The sequence below is a fragment of the Callithrix jacchus genome, chromosome 13 (assembly GCF_049354715.1).
Source record: "Callithrix jacchus isolate 240 chromosome 13, calJac240_pri, whole genome shotgun sequence".
Lineage (NCBI taxonomy): Eukaryota > Metazoa > Chordata > Mammalia > Primates > Cebidae > Callithrix > Callithrix jacchus.
The window spans coordinates 66,644,496-66,663,780 of record NC_133514.1 but is presented as its reverse complement, the minus strand read 5'-3'; the positions used below and the strand labels follow the sequence as shown (position 1 = coordinate 66,663,780).

The window sequence follows — 19,285 nt, the reverse complement described above, 5'->3', positions numbered from 1 at the left end:
CACCAGTGCTTGGGGAGGCTGAGGCAAGAAATTGCTTAAGGCCAGGAGTTCCAGACCAGCCTGGGCAATGTAGTGAGGCCCCATCTCTGCAAAATAATTAAACATTAGCCAGGTGTGGTGGCATACACCTGTAGTCCCAGCTATTTGGGAGGCTGAGGCAGGAGGATTGCTTGGGTCCAGGAGTACAAGGCTGCAATGAGTTATGATCATGCCTTTTTACTCTAGCCTTGGTGAGGGCAATGCCCTATCTCTCCATGAATAAATGAATGAATCTCAGTTGAGGAATCATAATCTATAATAGGAAGATGAACACATTCAGGTAACTAGGTTTTAGAGTTTCTCCCAGTAAGAGAGGTAACTGGTACATTTACCCTGTTCTGGCTAAGTTAGGGGGTGCTGGAAGTGGGAATGGAGGAGGAAATGAATTGCCTTCAGGCATTACTGTTGTAATTGAAAGAATAAGCAGTTAAAATCGGGGAGGGGGGCAGCTTTTCTAGAGCTCGCTATAGTGTCAGCTCAGCTCCACAGAATGGAGATTGGACATGATTGAAGGGTTACCTTGGTATGTGGTATACTTGGATGATTGCTGTATCAGGGACAAACCGTTATGTACAAGTTTATTGAGGTAACTTAAAATTCCACAGGGCAAAGCAGCAAAACATAATTTGATTGAACTAAAACCTCCAATTCTTTTTCTTTTTTCAGTTGTTGTATCTATTTCAGTGGGCTTTTCTTTGGGTTTTTAAATATAATAGAAAATTTTTGATGTTTTTGAGATTTGTACTCAACACAGTTTTTTCCTGTAGATTTTCCAGTCCATGGGATGGAGCCCATGAATAATGCCACCAAAGGCTGTGACGAGTCTGTGGATGAGGCTACAGCGCCATGTAGCTGCCAGGACTGCTCTATTGTCTGTGGCCCCAAGCCTCAGCCCCCACCCCCTCCCGCTCCCTGGATGATCCTTGGCTTGGACGCCATGTATGTCATCATGTGGATCACCTACATGGCATTTTTACTTATGTTTTTTGGAGCATTTTTTGCAGTGTGGTGCTACAGGTAAGCAGTTTTGTTTGTCATCCAGGGCAAGAAAAGCAAAATTGCCCACTGGCACTTTGAGCTTTCACTTGGCAGACCTTGGTTACTTAAAACAGGCATCAAATACCTGCATGAATACCATTACATGGCTTATTGTGTCCTATAGCTATTATATTAAACTGTCAAAGTCCTGTTTAACACTTAAACATTTGAAGTGAATTTTACCAGTTTATTCAAAATGATGTGTGATTTAAAAGCACTGTGCATTAGCCATTCATTCTTTTTTTGTTGTTTTTTTTGAGACAGAATTTCGCTCTTGTTGCCCAGGCTGGAGTGCAATGGTGCGATCTCAGCTCACTGCAACCTCTGCCTCCCAAGTTCAAGTGATTCTCGTACCTCAGCCTCCCCATTAGCTGGGATTACAGGCACTCACCACCATGCCTGGCTAATTTTTGTATTTTTGGTGGAGACAGGGTTTCACCATATTGGTCAGGCTGGTCGTGAACTCCTGACCTCAGGTAATCTGCCCATCTCAGCCTCCCAGCACTTTGGGAGGTCGAGGTGGGTGGATCACAAGGTCAAGAGTTCAAGATCATCTTGGCCAACATAGTGAAACCCCATCTCTACTAAAATACAAAAAATTAGCCTGGTGTAGTTGTGGACGACTATAATCCCAGCTACCTGGGAGGCAAAGGTTGCATCTCTGCCTCAAAAAAAAAAAAAAAAAAAAAAAAAGTCAGAGTCAAATGAGCCCAATCTGATTAAAATCTAATTAAATGCATTACTATAGTCCTTTCAGACATTTGCATCTTAATTTAGGACAGTGCTTTTTTTGCTTTTTATTTTGGAAATTATTTTAGACTTAACCAAAAAGTTGCAAAAATGATAGAATTTATGTATATCCTTTACTCATTTTCCCTTGATGATGGAACTTACATAACTCACAGTACAATGATCAAAACCATGAATATGCCATTGGTATATTATTAGCTAAACCACAGATCTTAATCAGATTTCACCAGCTTTTCCTCTAATGCCCTTTCCTGTTTCAGGGTTCTTGTATTACATTTTTGTGTTTTATGAGTCCCCTCCAATCTGTGACAGATAGTTCCTCAGTTTTCCTTTTCTGGCTGTGATACTCTTGATGATACTGGTCAGGTCTTTTGTAGCGTGTTCTTCCATTTGGCATTATGTGGTGTTTTCTCATGATAAGATTGAAGTGCTGTGTTTCTGACAAGTACATCACAGAAGTCATGTCCTGTCTTTCTCAGTGCATCATGGCAGGGATCCCTGATGTTGATGTATCTCTTTCCTGGAGATGTTAACCTTGATCACTTGCTTAAGGTGATGTCTGCTGGATTTCTACATTGTGAAGTTACTGCTTTTCCTTTTGTAATTGATAAATATCTTGGAGGAAGATGCTTTGAGACTATGCTAATGTTTTATTCTTCCTCAAACTGTCACCCTCTGATTTTAGCATTCATTGTTGGGTCTTGTCTGCAACAGTTACAGCTCAGGTGTTTGCCTAATAGTGATTTTTCTGTTTTCCTCTGCATTTACTAGCTGGACTTCTATACAGAAAGCTATCCATTGTCCCTCACTTATTTATTTGCTCAGTTATTTACATCATGGACTTTTAATTCTGTGCGTTGTATCCAACACTGTCATTTATCTTGTTACTCAAAGTTTTCCAGTTTGGGCCATTGGGAGTGCCTCCTGGCTGGCTCCTGTTTTTTTGGGGACAGAGTTTCGCTGTTGTTGCCCAGGCTGGAGTTCAATAGCATGATCTCTGTAACCTCCACCTCCCAGGTTCAAGCAATTCTCATGCCTCAGCCTCCCAAGTAGCTGGGATTACAGGCATGTGCCACCATGCCCTGCTACTTTTGTATTTTAGTAGAGACAGGGTTTCTCCATGTTGGTCAGGCTGGCTTTGAACTTGACCTCAGGTTATCTGCCTGCCTCAGCCTCCCAAGTGGTGGGATTACAGGCATGAGCCACCATGCCTGGCCTCCTGTATTCTTTTGACATATGCCTCTCATCCCCAGCTTTATCTTATATTTTCCCTGTCGCTGCCCTGCAAGGAGCCCTGGTTCCTTTTATTGGAGAGTGGTGTATAGAAACAAAGATCTGAGTGCTCATTGCTACTGGGGAGAATATCGTGTTTTTAAAGACCCTAAAAGTTTTAAATAAAACAGGGACCACAAGGTGAAATTATCCTTTATTAATTGTTCTTTTAATATATTCTTAAGTTTTCTCCTGAGACTGGTGAGCAGAGGGACCCAATGCAAGGGAACTTAGGGGAAAGAAGGCAGTAATTAGGGAGGAGGAGGCCAGGAGGAGTAAGAAAGCATTTCATGGGATTACAGGAATATCCCCTAAACAACCTCATTGTGATGAAGTCCACTAATACTATTTTCTTCCTTCTATTTTTCAGAAAGCGGTATTTTGTCTCCGAGTACACTCCCATCGATAGCAATATAGCTTTTTCTGTTAACGCGAGTGACAAAGGTAGGCATATTTGTCCATGAATGAAAGTGTTCAGATGATGCAGTCTATCATGAGAGCATTCGCTTCCTCAGCAGGGTTGAGGTAGTGGGTGAGGTGGTGTGCCAGTGCCTAGGATACAGCTGCGATCAAGGCAGACATGGTTCTTGCCTTTGTGGCCCTACCATCTAGGCAGGGTGGCACAGCAGAACCAAGGAATTAATCATAGCTGGGGAGGCGCAAAGGCAGCAGGCCAAGAACAGGAGTAGCAGGGCAGGGTTGAACCTCACTCTTCAGAGGCTCATGTGCCGGCGTCTCCTCTGTGATGTGGGACCACCTCTCATTGAGGGCAGCCAACAAGGGTGGCTTTGCCGAGCAGATAGATAGCTGAAGGCAGGGGTCTCGTGTGTGTCCCAAGGTGGGCTTGAAACCTGCCACGAGATAGCAGCTAATGCTTTCCCTATTCCGACTTTCAGGAACGACTTGGCTCTTAACCTCCACCCTACCTTCCTCCCCCACTCTTCCAGGAGAGGTGTCCTGCTGCGACCCGGTCAGTGCAGCATTTGAGGGCTGCTTGAGGCAGCTGTTTACACGCTGGGGGTCTTTCTGCGTCCGAAACCCTGGCTGCGTCATTTTCTTCTCACTGGTCTTCATTGCTGTGTGTTCTTCAGGCCTGGTGTTTGTCCGGGTCACAACCAATCCAGTTGACCTCTGGTCAGCCCCTAGCAGCCAGGCACGCCTGGAAAAAGAGTATTTTGACCAGCACTTTGGGCCTTTCTTCCGGACAGAGCAGCTCATCATCCAGGCCCCCCTCACCGACAAACACACTTATCAGCCGTACCCTTCGGGAGCCGATGTGCCCTTTGGACCTCCACTTGACATACAGATATTGCACCAGGTAATGTGCTGTTTGAAGAGGTAAGTCACTCCAGAGGACCTTCTGGTTTGCTGGCTTTTACATGTTGGCTAGTGCTGGATGGGGATTTGGGGCTGAATATCATGGTATATCTTGAAAATCTTAGGGTATAATGACAAAAGTTCTTTTAATTTAGGTTTCAAAAAAGTGAATGATGTTGAACTTAATGAAAAGTTTACTATTGCTCACTTTTGTATTTACTTCAGATAGTAGATCTTGCCTTTTTCTTGAAATTGAGATGAGCAGAGAAAGAAGACTTCAGTAGCATTTCTCTATTGAGGCAGAATGTATTTATGAGGAAGTCAGCTTAGGAATTTGTGAATGTTTTCTGTTGGTAACTGAAAGTAATGTGCAAGGACCTAGAGACATGAAGCCTTACTGCTGTCCTGGGGGCTGAGGAAGAAGCTGCCAGATCACCATTCGTGATCCATTCTGTAGTAATGAACTTACCACTGCTTGAACGTGGGCACCGAGCCTGTTTTTGGTGAGAGGTGCATTTGGGGAGAGATCCATCCCCTTGTTCCTAGAAAGGTGTGTAAATCTTCCCATTGTCCCTGTCACACTTGCCTTGGAAGACTGTACCTGTGCATAAACTATACTCACTTCTTTTTTAATGAATGCAGTCACATGGTTTTTCCCTTTAAACATTGCTCATGTCTACAAGAAAGTCTGAAATCTTGGAAAGCATTAAAATGGTCCCAAGACTTGAATAGAATCTTTTCTCTCCCCAGTGACTATCTGTTACTTTTTCTAGCTTGTTGCTGAAAGTGAACAGCATAGTCCTTTACCTCCAAGATCATCTTCTCTGTTAGGAAATAGAGGACATATGTAAATGGCTGTAGTGCAGAGCAAGGCAGGAGGTTTTGTATTATTATTGACTAGAGGGTCAGGGAGACCAGGAGTCCCACTACAGTCTCCCCTCTGGCTTGGTGGCCACTGCTGGAGAAGGGTGGAGGGGAGACGGTTGTGTGTCCTATGCTGACATCTGTTCTGGTCATGGTGTTCCCTCCTACCTCTGCGGACGCCTCTAACCAGTTTGCTGTAAGAGTGAGCCTGTGGCCTGACCAGTTTTCTTACCATATTGCACTTTAATTCTCTCCCTCATCTTAGGAAGTATTTTCCCCAAATACTCTTTGTCTTCTGACCCTTCAGGGCAATACTGGTTAGTCAAGATCTGAGAGAAACGTGATGTGTTTCTGGGTTTGCTTATTTTTAAAATCTTCTTTCAGGTTCTTGACTTACAAATAGCCATCGAAAACATTACTGCCTCTTATAACAATGAGACTGTGACACTTCAAGACATCTGCTTGGCCCCTCTCTCACCATATAACACGAACTGCACCATTATGAGTGTGTTAAATTACTTCCAGAACAGCCACTCCGTGCTGGACCACAAGATAGGGGATGACTTCTTTGTGTACGCTGATTACCATACACACTTTCTGTACTGCGTACGGTAAGTGGCAAGAGACAGTCATTGGTAGATAGCATTTGTGGTGTCCGGCTTAGGGTATATGGGCTTAAGCTTATTTTATGAGCATAACCCAGAGGTGAGCAAACAGAGCAAGATGTTGCCCTGTGAAGCTTACATCTCTTTTTTTGGCATGAGTCATCATGTCTGGCCAACTCTATTCCTCCTCCTCCTACTCCCCTTCCTTCCTTCCTTTCTTCCTTCCTTCTTTCTTCTTTTCTTCCTTTCTTCTTTCTTCTTCTTCCTCCTCCCTACTTTCTTCTTTCTTCCTTCCTTTTTCTTTTTTCTACTTCCTTCTTCTTTTTTCTTCTTTCTTCTCCTCCTCCTTTCTTCTTCTTCTTCCTTCCTCTCTTCTTTCTTTTCTTCCTCTTCCTCTCCTCCTCTTCTTCCTCTTCCTCTTCTTCCTCCTCCTCTTCTTCCTTTCTCTCTTCTTCCTTTCTTCTTTCTTCTTTCTTCTTCTTCTTTCTTCTTACAGAGTCCCACTCTATTGCCCAGGCTGGCATGCAGTGGCCTAATCTTGGCTCATTGCAATCTCCATCTCCCGGGTTCAAGTGATTCTCCTACCTCAGCCTCCTGAGTAGCTAGGACTACAGGCATGCACCACCATGCCCAGCTAATTTTTGTATTTTTATTAGAGATGGGGTTTCACCATGTTGGCCAGGCTGGGATTTGAACTCCTGACCTCAAGTGATCCGCCCACCTTGGCCTTCCAAAGTGCTGGGATTACAGGTGTGAGCTGCTGCGCATGGCCAGAAGCTTACATCTTAATGGAGAAAGATGGATGATGAACACGTAAGCACATGCTATCATGCCAGTTAGAGATTAGTGCTGTGAGGAGACAAATAAGGCCGGACGGCGTAGCGGGGCACACTGCTTAAGTGTGGAGATGTGCACAAAGGGAGAGGAAAGGAGGACAGCTGTCCCATCACAGGGATGAGTGTTCCCGGCAGAACGAGCATCATCGAGTGCAAAGCCCCAGCAGGGAGCTCTTGTGGGGTGTGACTGGGGAGTGCAGCTGCCTCTCACCCTTTACCTCCTGCCTGGGTCACTGACACAGTTTCATGTATCCCACCCCTGACACGATTTAAAGATAGAAGCATTTGGTGCCTTTTCTTGTCTCTCAAATATATAGCCCAGTCCCCTGTAGTGTCCCAGCTATTTGAGGGGCAGCCTCCCTGTGAGGGCAGGGTAAGCCCACAGTTTTAGATCAGAGAGCCCTGTATCTCCTTCCCTTAGGAGGCTTATTAGCTGGGCAGGGTGTGTTTATAATTGGGAACAGTCACCCCAGGAAGCTGTGCTTGTGACCTGTAGGGGAATCTTTAGGCTTCTCTTGGAAGGGGAAGAGCAGCATGATGCCGGATGGGCCTGCTCTCCCTGAATGCTCTAGACAGCTGTTCAGTCAGTTGAGCAACCACAGGGGCTATTTCTTCAGCGTGGGAACAGAGAAGTTATTCCTTGTCGCCTTTGAGGGCACTGATCAGCTAACTACATCTCAGGAGCTGAGGACATTCACTTCTGGTTCTAAAGAACTTTGACCTTGAGTTCTGTTTGTTACTGGAATAAGACTTTTTAAGGAGTTACTCTGTTTCAAGAATGTCACCACTAAAAACATGAGTTATACTCATGAAAAAACAATTAGCTTATGCTCCATACCCTAACCCAGCATTCTCCACAGGGTAGATGGTGCAAGCGAGCCATGGGTAATTTGAAGAAAAAAAAACACATTGAATGTTACATAATTTTTATAGTTGGATGAAGAAAGCATTTACTCTGTTGTGTGAGATAAAAGTCTACAAAAATGAGGGGCGGAGGTGCGTGAGCCTTGTGTTTCCTCATTGCGGGCATGGTTCCCACCAGTGTGGAGGCTGGTGTGAGGGACTGGCAGGCTCCTGGCAGGAACCTGACTTGTTTCTTATTATGCTTGTGCGTGTCCTCATAACCCCAGGCCTGCCTCTAGTGCTGTTTCCTTTCCTCTTCCTCTAGCTTTTCCTGGACTTTTTCACCTGAGGGTCCTGCAGTAATGGCAGGTGGTCTGCCTGGAACCATGCCCTGACCTGCTCTGTCCCCATGTCATTTGAAGGCAGTAACAGCTACCAGTTACTCAGATTTAAGGCTTTATCCCTGAATTTTGCCTTGCCCTCGCCTTCCTCATGGGGTTTTTACAGGTCTGAGCCTCTGGATGGTCCCTCACATCCCTGCTGTGGATGAAGGGACTCGGCTGCTCACTGCAGGTCACCTGACCTCCCTCACACCATCAACCATCCCCTCTGATGAGGGGGTCATATGCAGAAGCTTTTCAGCACCCAGAGCAGTTCTAGCTGATGGTCTGTCTGAAACTGCTGGTTCCCTCTCCACGGGCCGTCTGTCTGTCTGCACTGCACTGCCAGTCGCCTCTTGCCTGGCCCGTTGCACAAACCTCTCTACTTACTGTTCTGCCTGCTTCCTGTTTCTTTGCCATTTCCAGACCTTCTTCCACTTTGCCACGAGAGCTAGCTTTGTAAAACAGCTCATGACATCCCTTTCCCAGAAAGCTCTCATTGTTCCCCAGTGCCTCCAGGATAAAAAATCCAAACTACTTAACTGGCACTGAGTCCTTTTATTTCACAGTCTGTCTGTTGCTCTTCCCAGACTGGCCCCCTTCTTTAGAAGCCCCCTCAGTGGCACCCCATGCCCTAGGAGAGGACTTCTTTTATTTAAATTATGTTTGTTAAGAGATAGAGTCTTGCTATGTTGCCCAGGCTGGACTCAAACTCCTGGGTTATAGCCATCCTTCTGCCTCAGCCTCCTGTGTAGCTGGGATTAGGCATGCCACCATACCTGGCATACAGGACTTGCCAAACCACCATCTTGCTCTCATTCCCTTTCACTGTTCTCTCTCCCTCCTTTTTTCCTCCTGCAGTTGTAATTGTGTGAGACACCTTCTTGTCCTCTCTCTTTGGTGAAATCCCCCTCATCCTCGGAGCTCTGGGTCTGTACGGTCTCTTCCTCTTGGCTATAGTCTCACCTTTTACTGTTTGCTCCCTCCTCTGTGCCCACATAGCAGCATGCACCGTGTACCATTGATGACACTGGGCAGTATTTGCCTGTCTCTTGCCCAGTAATTCTGAGCTACCAAAGGCGAGTACTGGAGCTGTATTATTCAAGTGAGAAACCTCAGGGCCCATGTTGTACTTAGAATACAGCCGGCCTCATCAAATGTTTGTATTGTAAATGTTTAGGTCTCTGTGATATCTTGAGGCCTTTCTAACGGGGAGGTGTTTTCTAAACTTGGCAGGGCTCCGGCCTCTCTGAATGATACAAGTTTGCTCCATGATCCTTGTCTGGGTACATTTGGTGGACCAGTGTTCCCCTGGCTTGTGTTGGGAGGCTATGATGGTGAGTAAGAGAAACCTTAACTTTTTCTATTGGGTAAAGTCATCTCGGTTTTGTCATTAGCTGTAATTATGAAGATTTCATAAATTGAGCAGTTTTGTTAGTTAATTTCCTACCTCTTGAATTCCAAATATAGTACCTCATTTGGCTTTGGGTTTGGGTTTCATTTTGGATTTAAAAGAAGTGGATTATATTAGCCATTTGTAGATCACACATGCCTTTGAGAAGCTGTTGAAGGGTAAGTACCTTTCCCCAGAATAATGCAATTGCTAACTTCAGCTTCAAGGAGGTCATGGGCCCTTGAAGCTCATTTATAGACCCCTGAGGGAGTTCATGGACCTCAGGTAAGAATCCCTGTGAAGGAGAAAAGTTAAAATGTGAGGTATGTGGAAAAAGAAACAAAGTTGATGGATTTTTTTTTTTTCTTCTAAGCCAGTCTCAGTTAGTTATTTGGATGGACACTCTTACAGTATGAAGAACAGCTAGTTTGCTCTTTTCTGGTTCCTGAAGCACTTTAGAACCAATTGTACTTGATAAAATGAGGTGATGGCATCAATAGCTAGACTGTCGATGGAAAAAAAAAAAAATGAGGTGATGATTCATGTGACACCTTTGGCATCTTAAGCCAAATTACAGGCTCAACAGGTTTTTCCCAGCCAATGAAGAACCCAAATAGGTTTTCTTCTCCTCACTCAGTGGTAGGGGAGAAGTTGCAATCTGTATTTAAAATTTACTGTGCATCCTAGAGGAAAATACCATTTCTAATTGGTGGAAAAGGGATGGTGTCAGCAACTGGCTAGCCACAGGGGAAACAGTTGACTTTGATCTCTACCTTGTTCCCAAAGTGCTGGGATCACAGGTGAGCCAGTAGCCAGTAAATTTTTTTTTTTTTAGACAGAGTGCAATGGTGCCATCTTGGCTCACTACAGCCTCTGCCCCGGGGTTGGAACAATTCTCCTGCCTCAGCCTCCCTAGTAGCTGGGATTACAGGTATATGCCACCACACCACACCCAGCTAATTTTATATTTTTAGTAGAGACAGGGTTTTGCCATGTTGTTGAGGCTTGTCTTGAACTCCTGACCTCAGATGCTCCACCCACCTCCGCCTCCCAGGGTGCTGGGATTACAGGCGTGAGCCACCACACCCGGCCATAAATATTTTGACTAAAGTAATGAAAAGTTTAGCCGGACATTGTGGCACACACCTGTGGTTCCAGCTACTTGGGAGGCTGAGGCAGAGAGTTGCTTGAGCCTGGGAAGTCAAGACTTCAGTGAACCATGATAGTGCCACTGCACTCCAGCCAGGGCAATGGAGTGAGACCTTGTCTCTAAAAAAGGCGGGCGGGGGGAGGGAATGAAAAATAGTTCAGCTTATTTGGAAGGCAGTTTGGGAGAATTTATCAAAGTTAGAAATGTATGCAGTTTTTGATTAGTGATTACACTTAAAGAGTTGATTCTAGCCAGGTGCAGTGGCTCATGTCTGTAATCCCAGCAAGCTTTGGGAAGTCAAGGCAGGAGGATCGCTTGAGCCCAGTAGTTCAAGTCCAGCCTGGGCAACATGACAAAATCCCATCTCTACATAAAATGCAAAAATTAGCCAGCAATGGTGGTGCATGCCTGTAGTCCCAGCTACTCGAAGGCTGAGGCAGGAGGTCAAGGCTGCAATGAGCTGTGATCACACCACTGCACTTCAGCCTGGGCAACAGAACAAGACACTGTCCCCTGTCTCCCTCTCACCCCCAAAAAAGAAAAAAGAATTGAAGAATTGATTCTACAAGTATGTGTTTTATACATTAAAATATTTATAAGCTATTTTTAATAACTTTATAATAGAAAAAAATGCAAAACTGCTCATCAATGGGAGGGATTGGTCAAAGTGTACTAGAAAATATTCGTAGGAAAAGAATAAGGAAACTCTTCACGGAGCAGTCTCCAAGATACAAAATTTTAAAATGTAATGTGCAGAATAGTATTTTACTATTTGTGTGGTTAAGAGGGAAAGGGGAAGAATCTATGTGTTTGATTGTGTATGTGTGTGGAATGGCTCTGGAAAGACCTGCAGATGGTCACAGTAGGGGGAGGAGAACTAAGACAATGACATATAGGTTGGAGGAGGAGAAGAGAGAATTTTCAGTCAACACCTTTCTGTTCTGTTTGAAATTGTTAACATGCCTGTACTGTATCCTTTAAAAAAAAAAAAAAAAAAGAAATTACTCTTCCTGAATAGAAACCATGCCTACTTCAGATAAAGAATGCTTTTTATTCATTAACTGAACTACATAAAAACTATTTCAGCAAACTCTTGTTTAATTCTTAAAGCACAGAGATACAGTCCATAGCTCCAGTGAGAAATCAGTCAGCTACATGTGTTGTGATTTTTCCTCTGGGATGTGCCTAATTTTCTGCATGCTTGTAATCTGCTTTTTGATGTCACATTTTTTTTTCCTAGATCAAAACTACAATAACGCCACTGCCCTTGTGATTACCTTCCCTGTGAGTAACTACTATAATGATACAGAGAAGCTCCAGAGGGCCCAGGCCTGGGAAAAAGAGTGAGTCATGCATGGGTGTGAGCAGACTGTCCTTGCATTGTGGGAACCTAGATGCTTACAGCAGGCACTTAAGCTTTATTTTCTAAATTAACAAGTGGCAGATCTGAGTTACGTAATTTTGTTCACTTGGTACTAATGATGCTAAGAAGAAACTGTAAACACATTTACTTTTGAGCAGATGCTTTAAACCGCTCTCCCTGCACGGGAATGCAAAAGTGTGCCAAAAAAGGGTTCACTCTTGCCTCGGCTGGGGTGCAGTGGCTCAGTCTCAGCTCAGTGCAGCCTCAACCTCCTAGGCTCAAGTGAACCTCCCACCTTGCAGCCTCCCAAGTAGCTGAGAGTACAGGTGCATGCCATCCCAACCAGCTAATTTTTGTTTTCTTTTTGTAGAAATGGTTTTGCCATGTTGCCCAGGCTGGTCTTGACCTCCTGACCTCAGGTGATCCACCCGCCTTGGCCTCCCAAAATGCTAGGATTACAGGCGTGAGCCACTGCACCCAGCTGCCTTCGTTGTTTTCTAACAGCAAAACTCAAGAGCATGCTGAATTTACTTAGTAATGAATACAGTAGAATATTATGCAGTCATAAAAGACAGTGATGTAAATAAATGGTTCAAGATGTGTATTTATATAAATATGTATTGTTTATGCTGTCCATGCTTAGAAATAAAAGCAAATGACCTGAGAAATTAACTGTGTTTGTGACTTCTATAGAATGGGAAGAGAGGACTTAGGAGGCCAAGTTGTGCTTTATACCCTTCAGTACTTTTTAAAAATGGTTTTACTAATGTATGACACATGTATCATACAGTTCACCCACTTAAAGTATGTTCAGCCTGGGCATGGTGGCTCACACTTGTAATCTCCGCACTTTGGGAGGCCCAGATGGGAGGATCACTTGAGGCTGGGAGTTCAAGACCAGCCTAGGCAATGTAGCAAGGCATGTCTCTAAAAAAAAGAAGAGAAAAAGAAAACTTGAAAAAAAAATGTACAATTCAATAGCTTTAGTATATTTGCATATATGTGCAGCCATCACCACAGTCAATTTTAGGAATATTTTCATTAATCCACAATAGTACACTTTAACTAACACCCTCCATCTTTTCATCCTCCTTTCCACAGCCCTAGGCATCCACTATTATAGTTTCTTTCTCTGGAGATTTTCCTATTCTGGACTTTTATGTGCCTAGAATAATATGTGGAATTTTCGTCTGGCTTTCATTGAACATCATGTTCTCAAGGTTCAAACATGTTGTGGCATGTATCACATTTTTTCATTCTGTTGTATGGATATACCACATTGTGTGCATCTATCAACTGATGCACATTTGGGCTGCTTCCATTTTGGCTATTACAAATAATGCTGCTGTGAACACTTGAGTACAAGCTTTTGGGTGGATGTGAGTTTTCATTTCTTTTGGGTACATACCTGGGAGTATAATTGCTGAGTCATAGGGTAAGTCCACCTTGAATAGTTTGAAGAACTGCCAGACCATTTTCCAAAGTAGCTGTAGCACTTTACATCACCACCCGCAGTGCGTGAAACTTCCAATTTCTTCGTATCCTTGTCAACACTTTATATTATCTGACTTTGTGATTCTAGCTATCTCCATGGGTATGAAGTAGTATCTCATTGTGGTTTTGATTTAAACTGAATGCATTTCTTTTTCCTTTTTCCTTTTTTTTTTTTTTTGAGACAGAGTCTTGCTCTGTCACTCAGGCTGGAGTGCAGTGGCACGATCTCAGCTCACTGCAACCTCTGCCTCCTAGGTTCAAGTGATTCTTATGGCTCAGCCTCCCAAATAGCTGGGATTACAGGCACCTGCCACCATGCCCAGCTAATTTTTTTATTTTTAGTAGAGTTGGGGTTTCACCATATCAGCCAGGCTGGTCTCGAACTCCTGACCTCAGATTTGCCCACCTTGGCCTCCCAAAGTGCCAGAATTACAGGCGTGAACCACTGTACCCAGCCCTAAACTTGCTTTAAGTGGTAGAAAATTCAGCATGTATGGAACCTTAGCTGTAATCTGAGAGTGTTTTACCTTCTACTCCAATGTAGAAGATCCTAATGCAGTGGCTGGGCATGGTGCCTGTAATCCCGGCAATTAGGGAGGCAGAGGCAGGAGGAGTGCCTCAAGGCCAGGAGTTTGAGACCAGCCTGCCCAACATGGCAAAGACCCCATCGGTACAAAAAAAAAATTTTTTAATGAGCCAGGGCCAGGTGCAGTGGCTTAATAGCTCATGCCTGTAATCACTATGGGAAGCTGAGGTGGGCAGATCACTTGAGGTCAGGAGTTTGAGACCAGCCTGGCCAACATGGTAAAACCTCGTCTCTACTAAAAATACAAAAATTAGCCAGGTATGGTGGCACATGCCTATAGTCACAGCTACTCGGGAGACTCAGGTAGGAGAATCTCTCAAACCCAGGAGGTGGAGGTTACCATGAGCCAAGATTGCACCATCCATCCTGGGCGACAGGGCGAGACTCCATCTCAAAAAAAGAAAAACGGAAAACATGGCCTTTGTGTCATGGAAGTTGGGAAGAACTTTCTTACTTAGTTGTCACTAAGTTTTAACTGAAAGTACAACATTCTGCTTACCTTTTAGGTTTATTAATTTTGTGAAAAACTACAAGAATTCCAACCTGACCATTTCCTTCACTGCTGAACGAAGTATTGAAGATGAACTAAATCGTGAAAGTAACAGTGATATCTTCACTGTCATAATTAGCTATGCCATCATGTTTCTATATATTTCCCTAGCCTTGGGGCACATCAAAAGCTGTCGAAGGCTTCTGGTAAGCTGGGGGTGGGTGGCGGTGTGTTTTAGAGGTTAACAGCAGTGCACAGTGTAATGTCATATTTTTGCCTCTTCATTCTTAATCCATTATGTTCAAAACTGCCTTAAATTCCTCCATGTTTTAATTGTAACATTTCTGTTTCCTACATCTGTTTTCTTCAGTTCCAACTTAGTGGTTTATCTTAAAGTTTATTTCACATAATCCAGTATTATTTGTCCAGTCTATCACCTAAGAATGCAAACTCATCACATGTGTTTCCCAGGAAGACCTAGAAAAGTTTACAAAACCTCTCCGAAACACAGAATTGTACTTTTAACTCTAGGTTTGATATAGCCTTGTAAAGTAAAATGGAGGACCTTTTAGTAATAAATGGAACAGACAGCTGTGTAACTAACTGTAACTATCTGGGTATGTCTTTGTCGCCCCTCTCAGGTGGATTCGAAGGTCTCACTAGGCATTGCAGGCATCCTGATCGTGCTGAGCTCAGTGTCTTGCTCCTTGGGTGTCTTCAGCTACATTGGGTTCCCCTTGACCCTCATTGTGATTGAAGTCATCCCGTTCCTGGTACTGGCTGTTGGAGTGGACAACATCTTCATTTTGGTGCAGGCCTACCAGGTATACTTCCATCTTCTCACGGAGCTTAGCTCTCCAAGTTTCAGGGTCTGTGAATGGCTACTGGGCTCCACATTTATGAGTGTGGACGGTGACGGCATTTTCCTTCCTTTCCCTGTGTGGCTCACTGGTCTTCTTGACTTACTCCGGACATCTTAGGACTGAGAATTTCACCCCTCTTTTTGGTTGATGAAATAGTAGATATAAAGTAAGAATTTTGTCTTAAATTGTGTCTCTAAATAGTGTCCTTTAATAGTATCTTTTCATTTTTAATAGTACCATGCGTACAAGAAGGGCTAACATACTTTTGGAAAATATTTTGGGTACGACTGCTATTAAAATGATTTTCAGCATAGTATAGAATGTTAGATTCGTTTTGCACAAAGGTGCCACTAAAAAGGCAAAAGGTTAACACATGTCCTGCAGCTGTAGAAGGTGGCTTCAGTCAGCCTGTAGACCCTATCTGAGCGGAGACTCAGTGCATGTGAGAGTGATGTTCAGGGGTCCAGTCACCTTAGTTTCTCACTGGGTACCTAGCTCTGTGGTGCAGAAATACTCTGAATTCACGAGAACATTGGAGTCCCCCACCGAAGTTTATATGCTTAGAAGACACTGCTAATCATCTGCTAATGGTTTATCTTTACCCTTGAGTTAAGGCAGCAAGAAGTGGCATTGTTATTGAGAAATTTTAATGTTGCATAATTTTCTCTCTTTTTTTTTTTTTTTTAAGAGAGATGAACGTCTTCAAGGGGAAACCCTGGATCAGCAGCTGGGCAGGGTCCTAGGAGAAGTGGCTCCCAGTATGTTCCTGTCATCCTTTTCTGAGACTGTAGCATTTTTCTTAGGTAATTATGCTTTCAATCCTACCAGCCCTGTAGTTCACTGAGCCTGGAGAAAGAAGGAGCTGGGTATCTGAACATGCCCCTTTGTTTTGCATCTTTTTTTTTTTTTCCTGAAATGGAGTCTCACTCTGTCACCCAGACTGGAGTGCAGTGATGCAATCTTGGCTCACTGCAAACTCCACCTCAAGTGATTCTCCTGCCTTTGCCTCCCAAGTAGCTGGGATTAAAGGCACACACCACTATGCCTCGCTAATTTTTCGTGTTTTTAGTAGAGATAGGGTTTCACCATGTTGTCCAGGCTGGTCTCAAATTCCTGACCTCAGGTGATCCACCTGTCTCGACCTCCTAAAGTACTGTGATTACTGTGAGCCACCAGACCCAGCCTGTGTTATCTCCTTTTTTAAGCTTTGTTCAGAGTATCACTGAAGGGACCACAGAAGAATTGGCAGCAATATCTTGGGTATCATTTTGCAAGTGGCTTCCTTCTTATTTAATTGTCAGGACAGCGTTGATGTTGGGGTTCAGGGTGAGAGTGACCTAGAGTTTGTCTTGCCACTTTCCCCTTTTGTAGTCACTGGGAATGTTGATAATTGAAAATGGCATCCTTGAGTAGCCACCGAATTCTTCTCAACATGACACTCTCTAAGCAGCAGCTCCCAAATCCACAGGCACTCACTTGCAAGATGTTTGCCATTGTTTTCAAAGGCAGCCTTTCTCTTCTGTGCACACAACTCATTGGGAAAGCAGCCTTGTTAATGAGCAGAGGTTCTTGACTCACCTCATTACAAGGAGCTAGAATAAGCTGGAACAAAGTCAGCACTTCTGTGTTTCTTTTACATACAGGAATCACCAAATAGACTCACTAGTGGGGCTGCCTGCCCCATCTCTGAAGTGTAGCAAGAGCAAAGTGACTCTGTCCACTGTAGAGGAGGCTGGACTAGAATCACTCAGTCCAGAGAAAACCATCCACAGGTCACAAACTGCAGTGCCTACTTGGCTCAGCTTAATCGGGGCCATTGTAAGTTCATCATTGGTGGTAGTTTTTCAACACAGATACACTGCGACCTTGTCATTCTTCATTTCTGCAAAACCATGTGCTTTTGAAACCTGTAGCCCTGTAGTTCCTTTTGACAAACACAGGTGCCAAAAAAAAAAACTTTCTTTTTTTCACTTCTATTATAAGAAAACCAGTGCAGGTGTGATGATAATAGCAGCAGAGACGGTGCCTCAAGGTTGGAGTGACTTTGGTGGGACAACAGAGGTGGGTAGGGATTGTGGCGCCCCAAGTGCACATGTCCCATCTAAAAAGGCTGTTACGTGTGGCCAGCCCAGTGCTACAAGGTCTGTTTTGTTGGTTTGTTTTTTTTTTTTTTCCCCAAGCAAAGCTATGTGAATCTAGATCTTTGTGTAAAATGTCATTGCTGATATTGGCAACTTAAAACAAAAAGTTTTTTAATCGATACAGTGTGGGCTAAACAAGAACCACCTGATTCATGGGCTGCCAGTTTGCAGTTTCCAAGTCTTACCCTCATGCCTTTGATCCTCACTCGATTGTGAGTTACCTCTTACCGTAACTAAACTGGGAGGCTAACATTGCTGATGTCATAGATGGAAAATACTGTCTTTCTTACAGTGAAGCATAGAAGGTACTGTACGAAATGGCCTGTATTCGTGGTTCTCAAATTTTAATGTGCATGAATTTTCCTGTGAACCTGAGTATCGTAGAATTGGGGTTGAATTCCTGTCATACTTGCTTAAGTAGGATGGGGCTCCTCCGATGGTCTGCTGCTGAGTGCGTTTTGAAAAGCACCAGTTTATCACCTCCTGTCCTAGTTCTGGAATAATGCCCAGCAGTAGCATGCCTTCTCATGGATTTGGCCTGTGCTGGCTCCTTGTATCTGTATGTGCACATGAATGTAAGATTTGCAGAGAGCCCCCCTGCTATAAACAGAAGTGACACAGAGCCCCTCTCTCCCTCACAGGAGCACTGTCCGTGATGCCAGCTGTACACACATTCTCTCTGTTTGCGGGATTGGCAGTCTTCATTGACTTTCTTCTGCAGATTACCTGTTTCGTGAGTCTCTTGGGATTAGACATTAAACGTCAAGAGGTAAATTGGTGCCAGGATTATAGACTATTTAATTTGAGTTTAGAATCTAGAGGAAGCAGACAGAGGGTATAACCTTTGTCCCCTGTGTCTCCTCAGAAAAATCGGCTAGACATCTTTTGCTGCATCAAAGGTGTTGAAGATGGAACAAGTGTCCAGGCCTCAGAGAGCTGTTTGTTTCGCTTCTTCAAAAACTCCTATGCTCCACTTCTGCTAAAGGACTGGATGAGACCAATTGTGGTATGCCCTTATCTGTGGTTTTTCTCTTTCCTTTCACCAAAACAGGTTATCAAATGCCTTCTAAGAAGTCAGACAGCCTGGGAAGGAGATTCTTACAGCCATTAAATATATCTTTTAAAAAATGCAAAAGCAAATATATACCAGTAGATAAAATATTTTTCCTGTGAGCTTTTGTCAGTCCATATAATAAGAGTTTTCTTTAAGTTTTTATTTTGAAATAGTTTCAGATTCACGGAAAACTGCCAATAAACTTTATTTTTCCTTTTTTACTGATGAGGAAATAGAAGCTAAGAGAGGTTAAGTGGTTTGTACCAAGTCACTAAGTGCATAAGAGACAGAGTCAGAATTTGCACTCAGGAGCTTGGACTCTGCATGCTGTGGTCTCACCTACTGCCCTCCACTCCCTGTGATCTTAGCCTGTCATTTAAACTTTTCCATTTCAAAAAATTGTGCTTTTTGTTTGTGCTTAAGATTTTATGTCTGGTCATAAGCTTATTACACTAAGCAGTCTCTGTCTTATGATTCATTTCTTGTTCCAGGTAGCAGTATTTGTGGGTGTTCTGTCATTCAGCATTGCAGTCCTGAACAAAGTAGATATTGGATTGGATCAGTCTCTTTCAATGCCAGATGTAAGATGCCTTCCTTTTGATCTTAACTTCTTTATTTGATGATGAATACATTTTCAAAACATGCATGCGGGTGTTTCAAGCAAGTGCCTGCTTCCAACTTCAAATGGTGACAGGGTTTCCAGGGTGAGAACTGCCCCAATGCACTGCCAGTGTGCGCTGCTTGGCATTCTGAACTGAGCCCCTCTGGGCACAGCTGCAGAACAGGAGCAACCAGTCTTATGAGGTT

At 43.7% G+C, this 19,285-nt stretch overlaps 1 protein-coding gene across 2 annotated transcripts in view; it reads left to right on the top strand.

Moving 5' to 3' along the window:
* Positions 1 to 19,285, top strand: part of NPC1 (NPC intracellular cholesterol transporter 1) — a 64,126-nt gene that overhangs the window by 33,939 nt on the left and 10,902 nt on the right. The window contains exons 6-17 of one of the 2 annotated variants that reach the window (XM_035270749.3): positions 807 to 1,056; positions 3,470 to 3,543; positions 4,047 to 4,417; positions 5,665 to 5,891; positions 9,181 to 9,281; positions 11,728 to 11,830; positions 14,437 to 14,626; positions 15,062 to 15,244; positions 15,972 to 16,086; positions 18,066 to 18,193; positions 18,290 to 18,430; positions 18,970 to 19,059. In XM_035270749.3, coding sequence (XP_035126640.1) covers positions 807 to 1,056; positions 3,470 to 3,543; positions 4,047 to 4,417; positions 5,665 to 5,891; positions 9,181 to 9,281; positions 11,728 to 11,830; positions 14,437 to 14,626; positions 15,062 to 15,244; positions 15,972 to 16,086; positions 18,066 to 18,193; positions 18,290 to 18,430; positions 18,970 to 19,059 — 1,973 coding nt within the window. Of the gene's footprint in view, positions 1 to 806; positions 1,057 to 3,469; positions 3,544 to 3,995; positions 4,418 to 5,664; positions 5,892 to 9,180; positions 9,282 to 11,727; positions 11,831 to 14,436; positions 14,627 to 15,061; positions 15,245 to 15,971; positions 16,087 to 18,065; positions 18,194 to 18,289; positions 18,431 to 18,969; positions 19,060 to 19,285 lie in introns of both variants that reach the window. The other variant, XM_035270748.3, reaches the window with a different exon arrangement.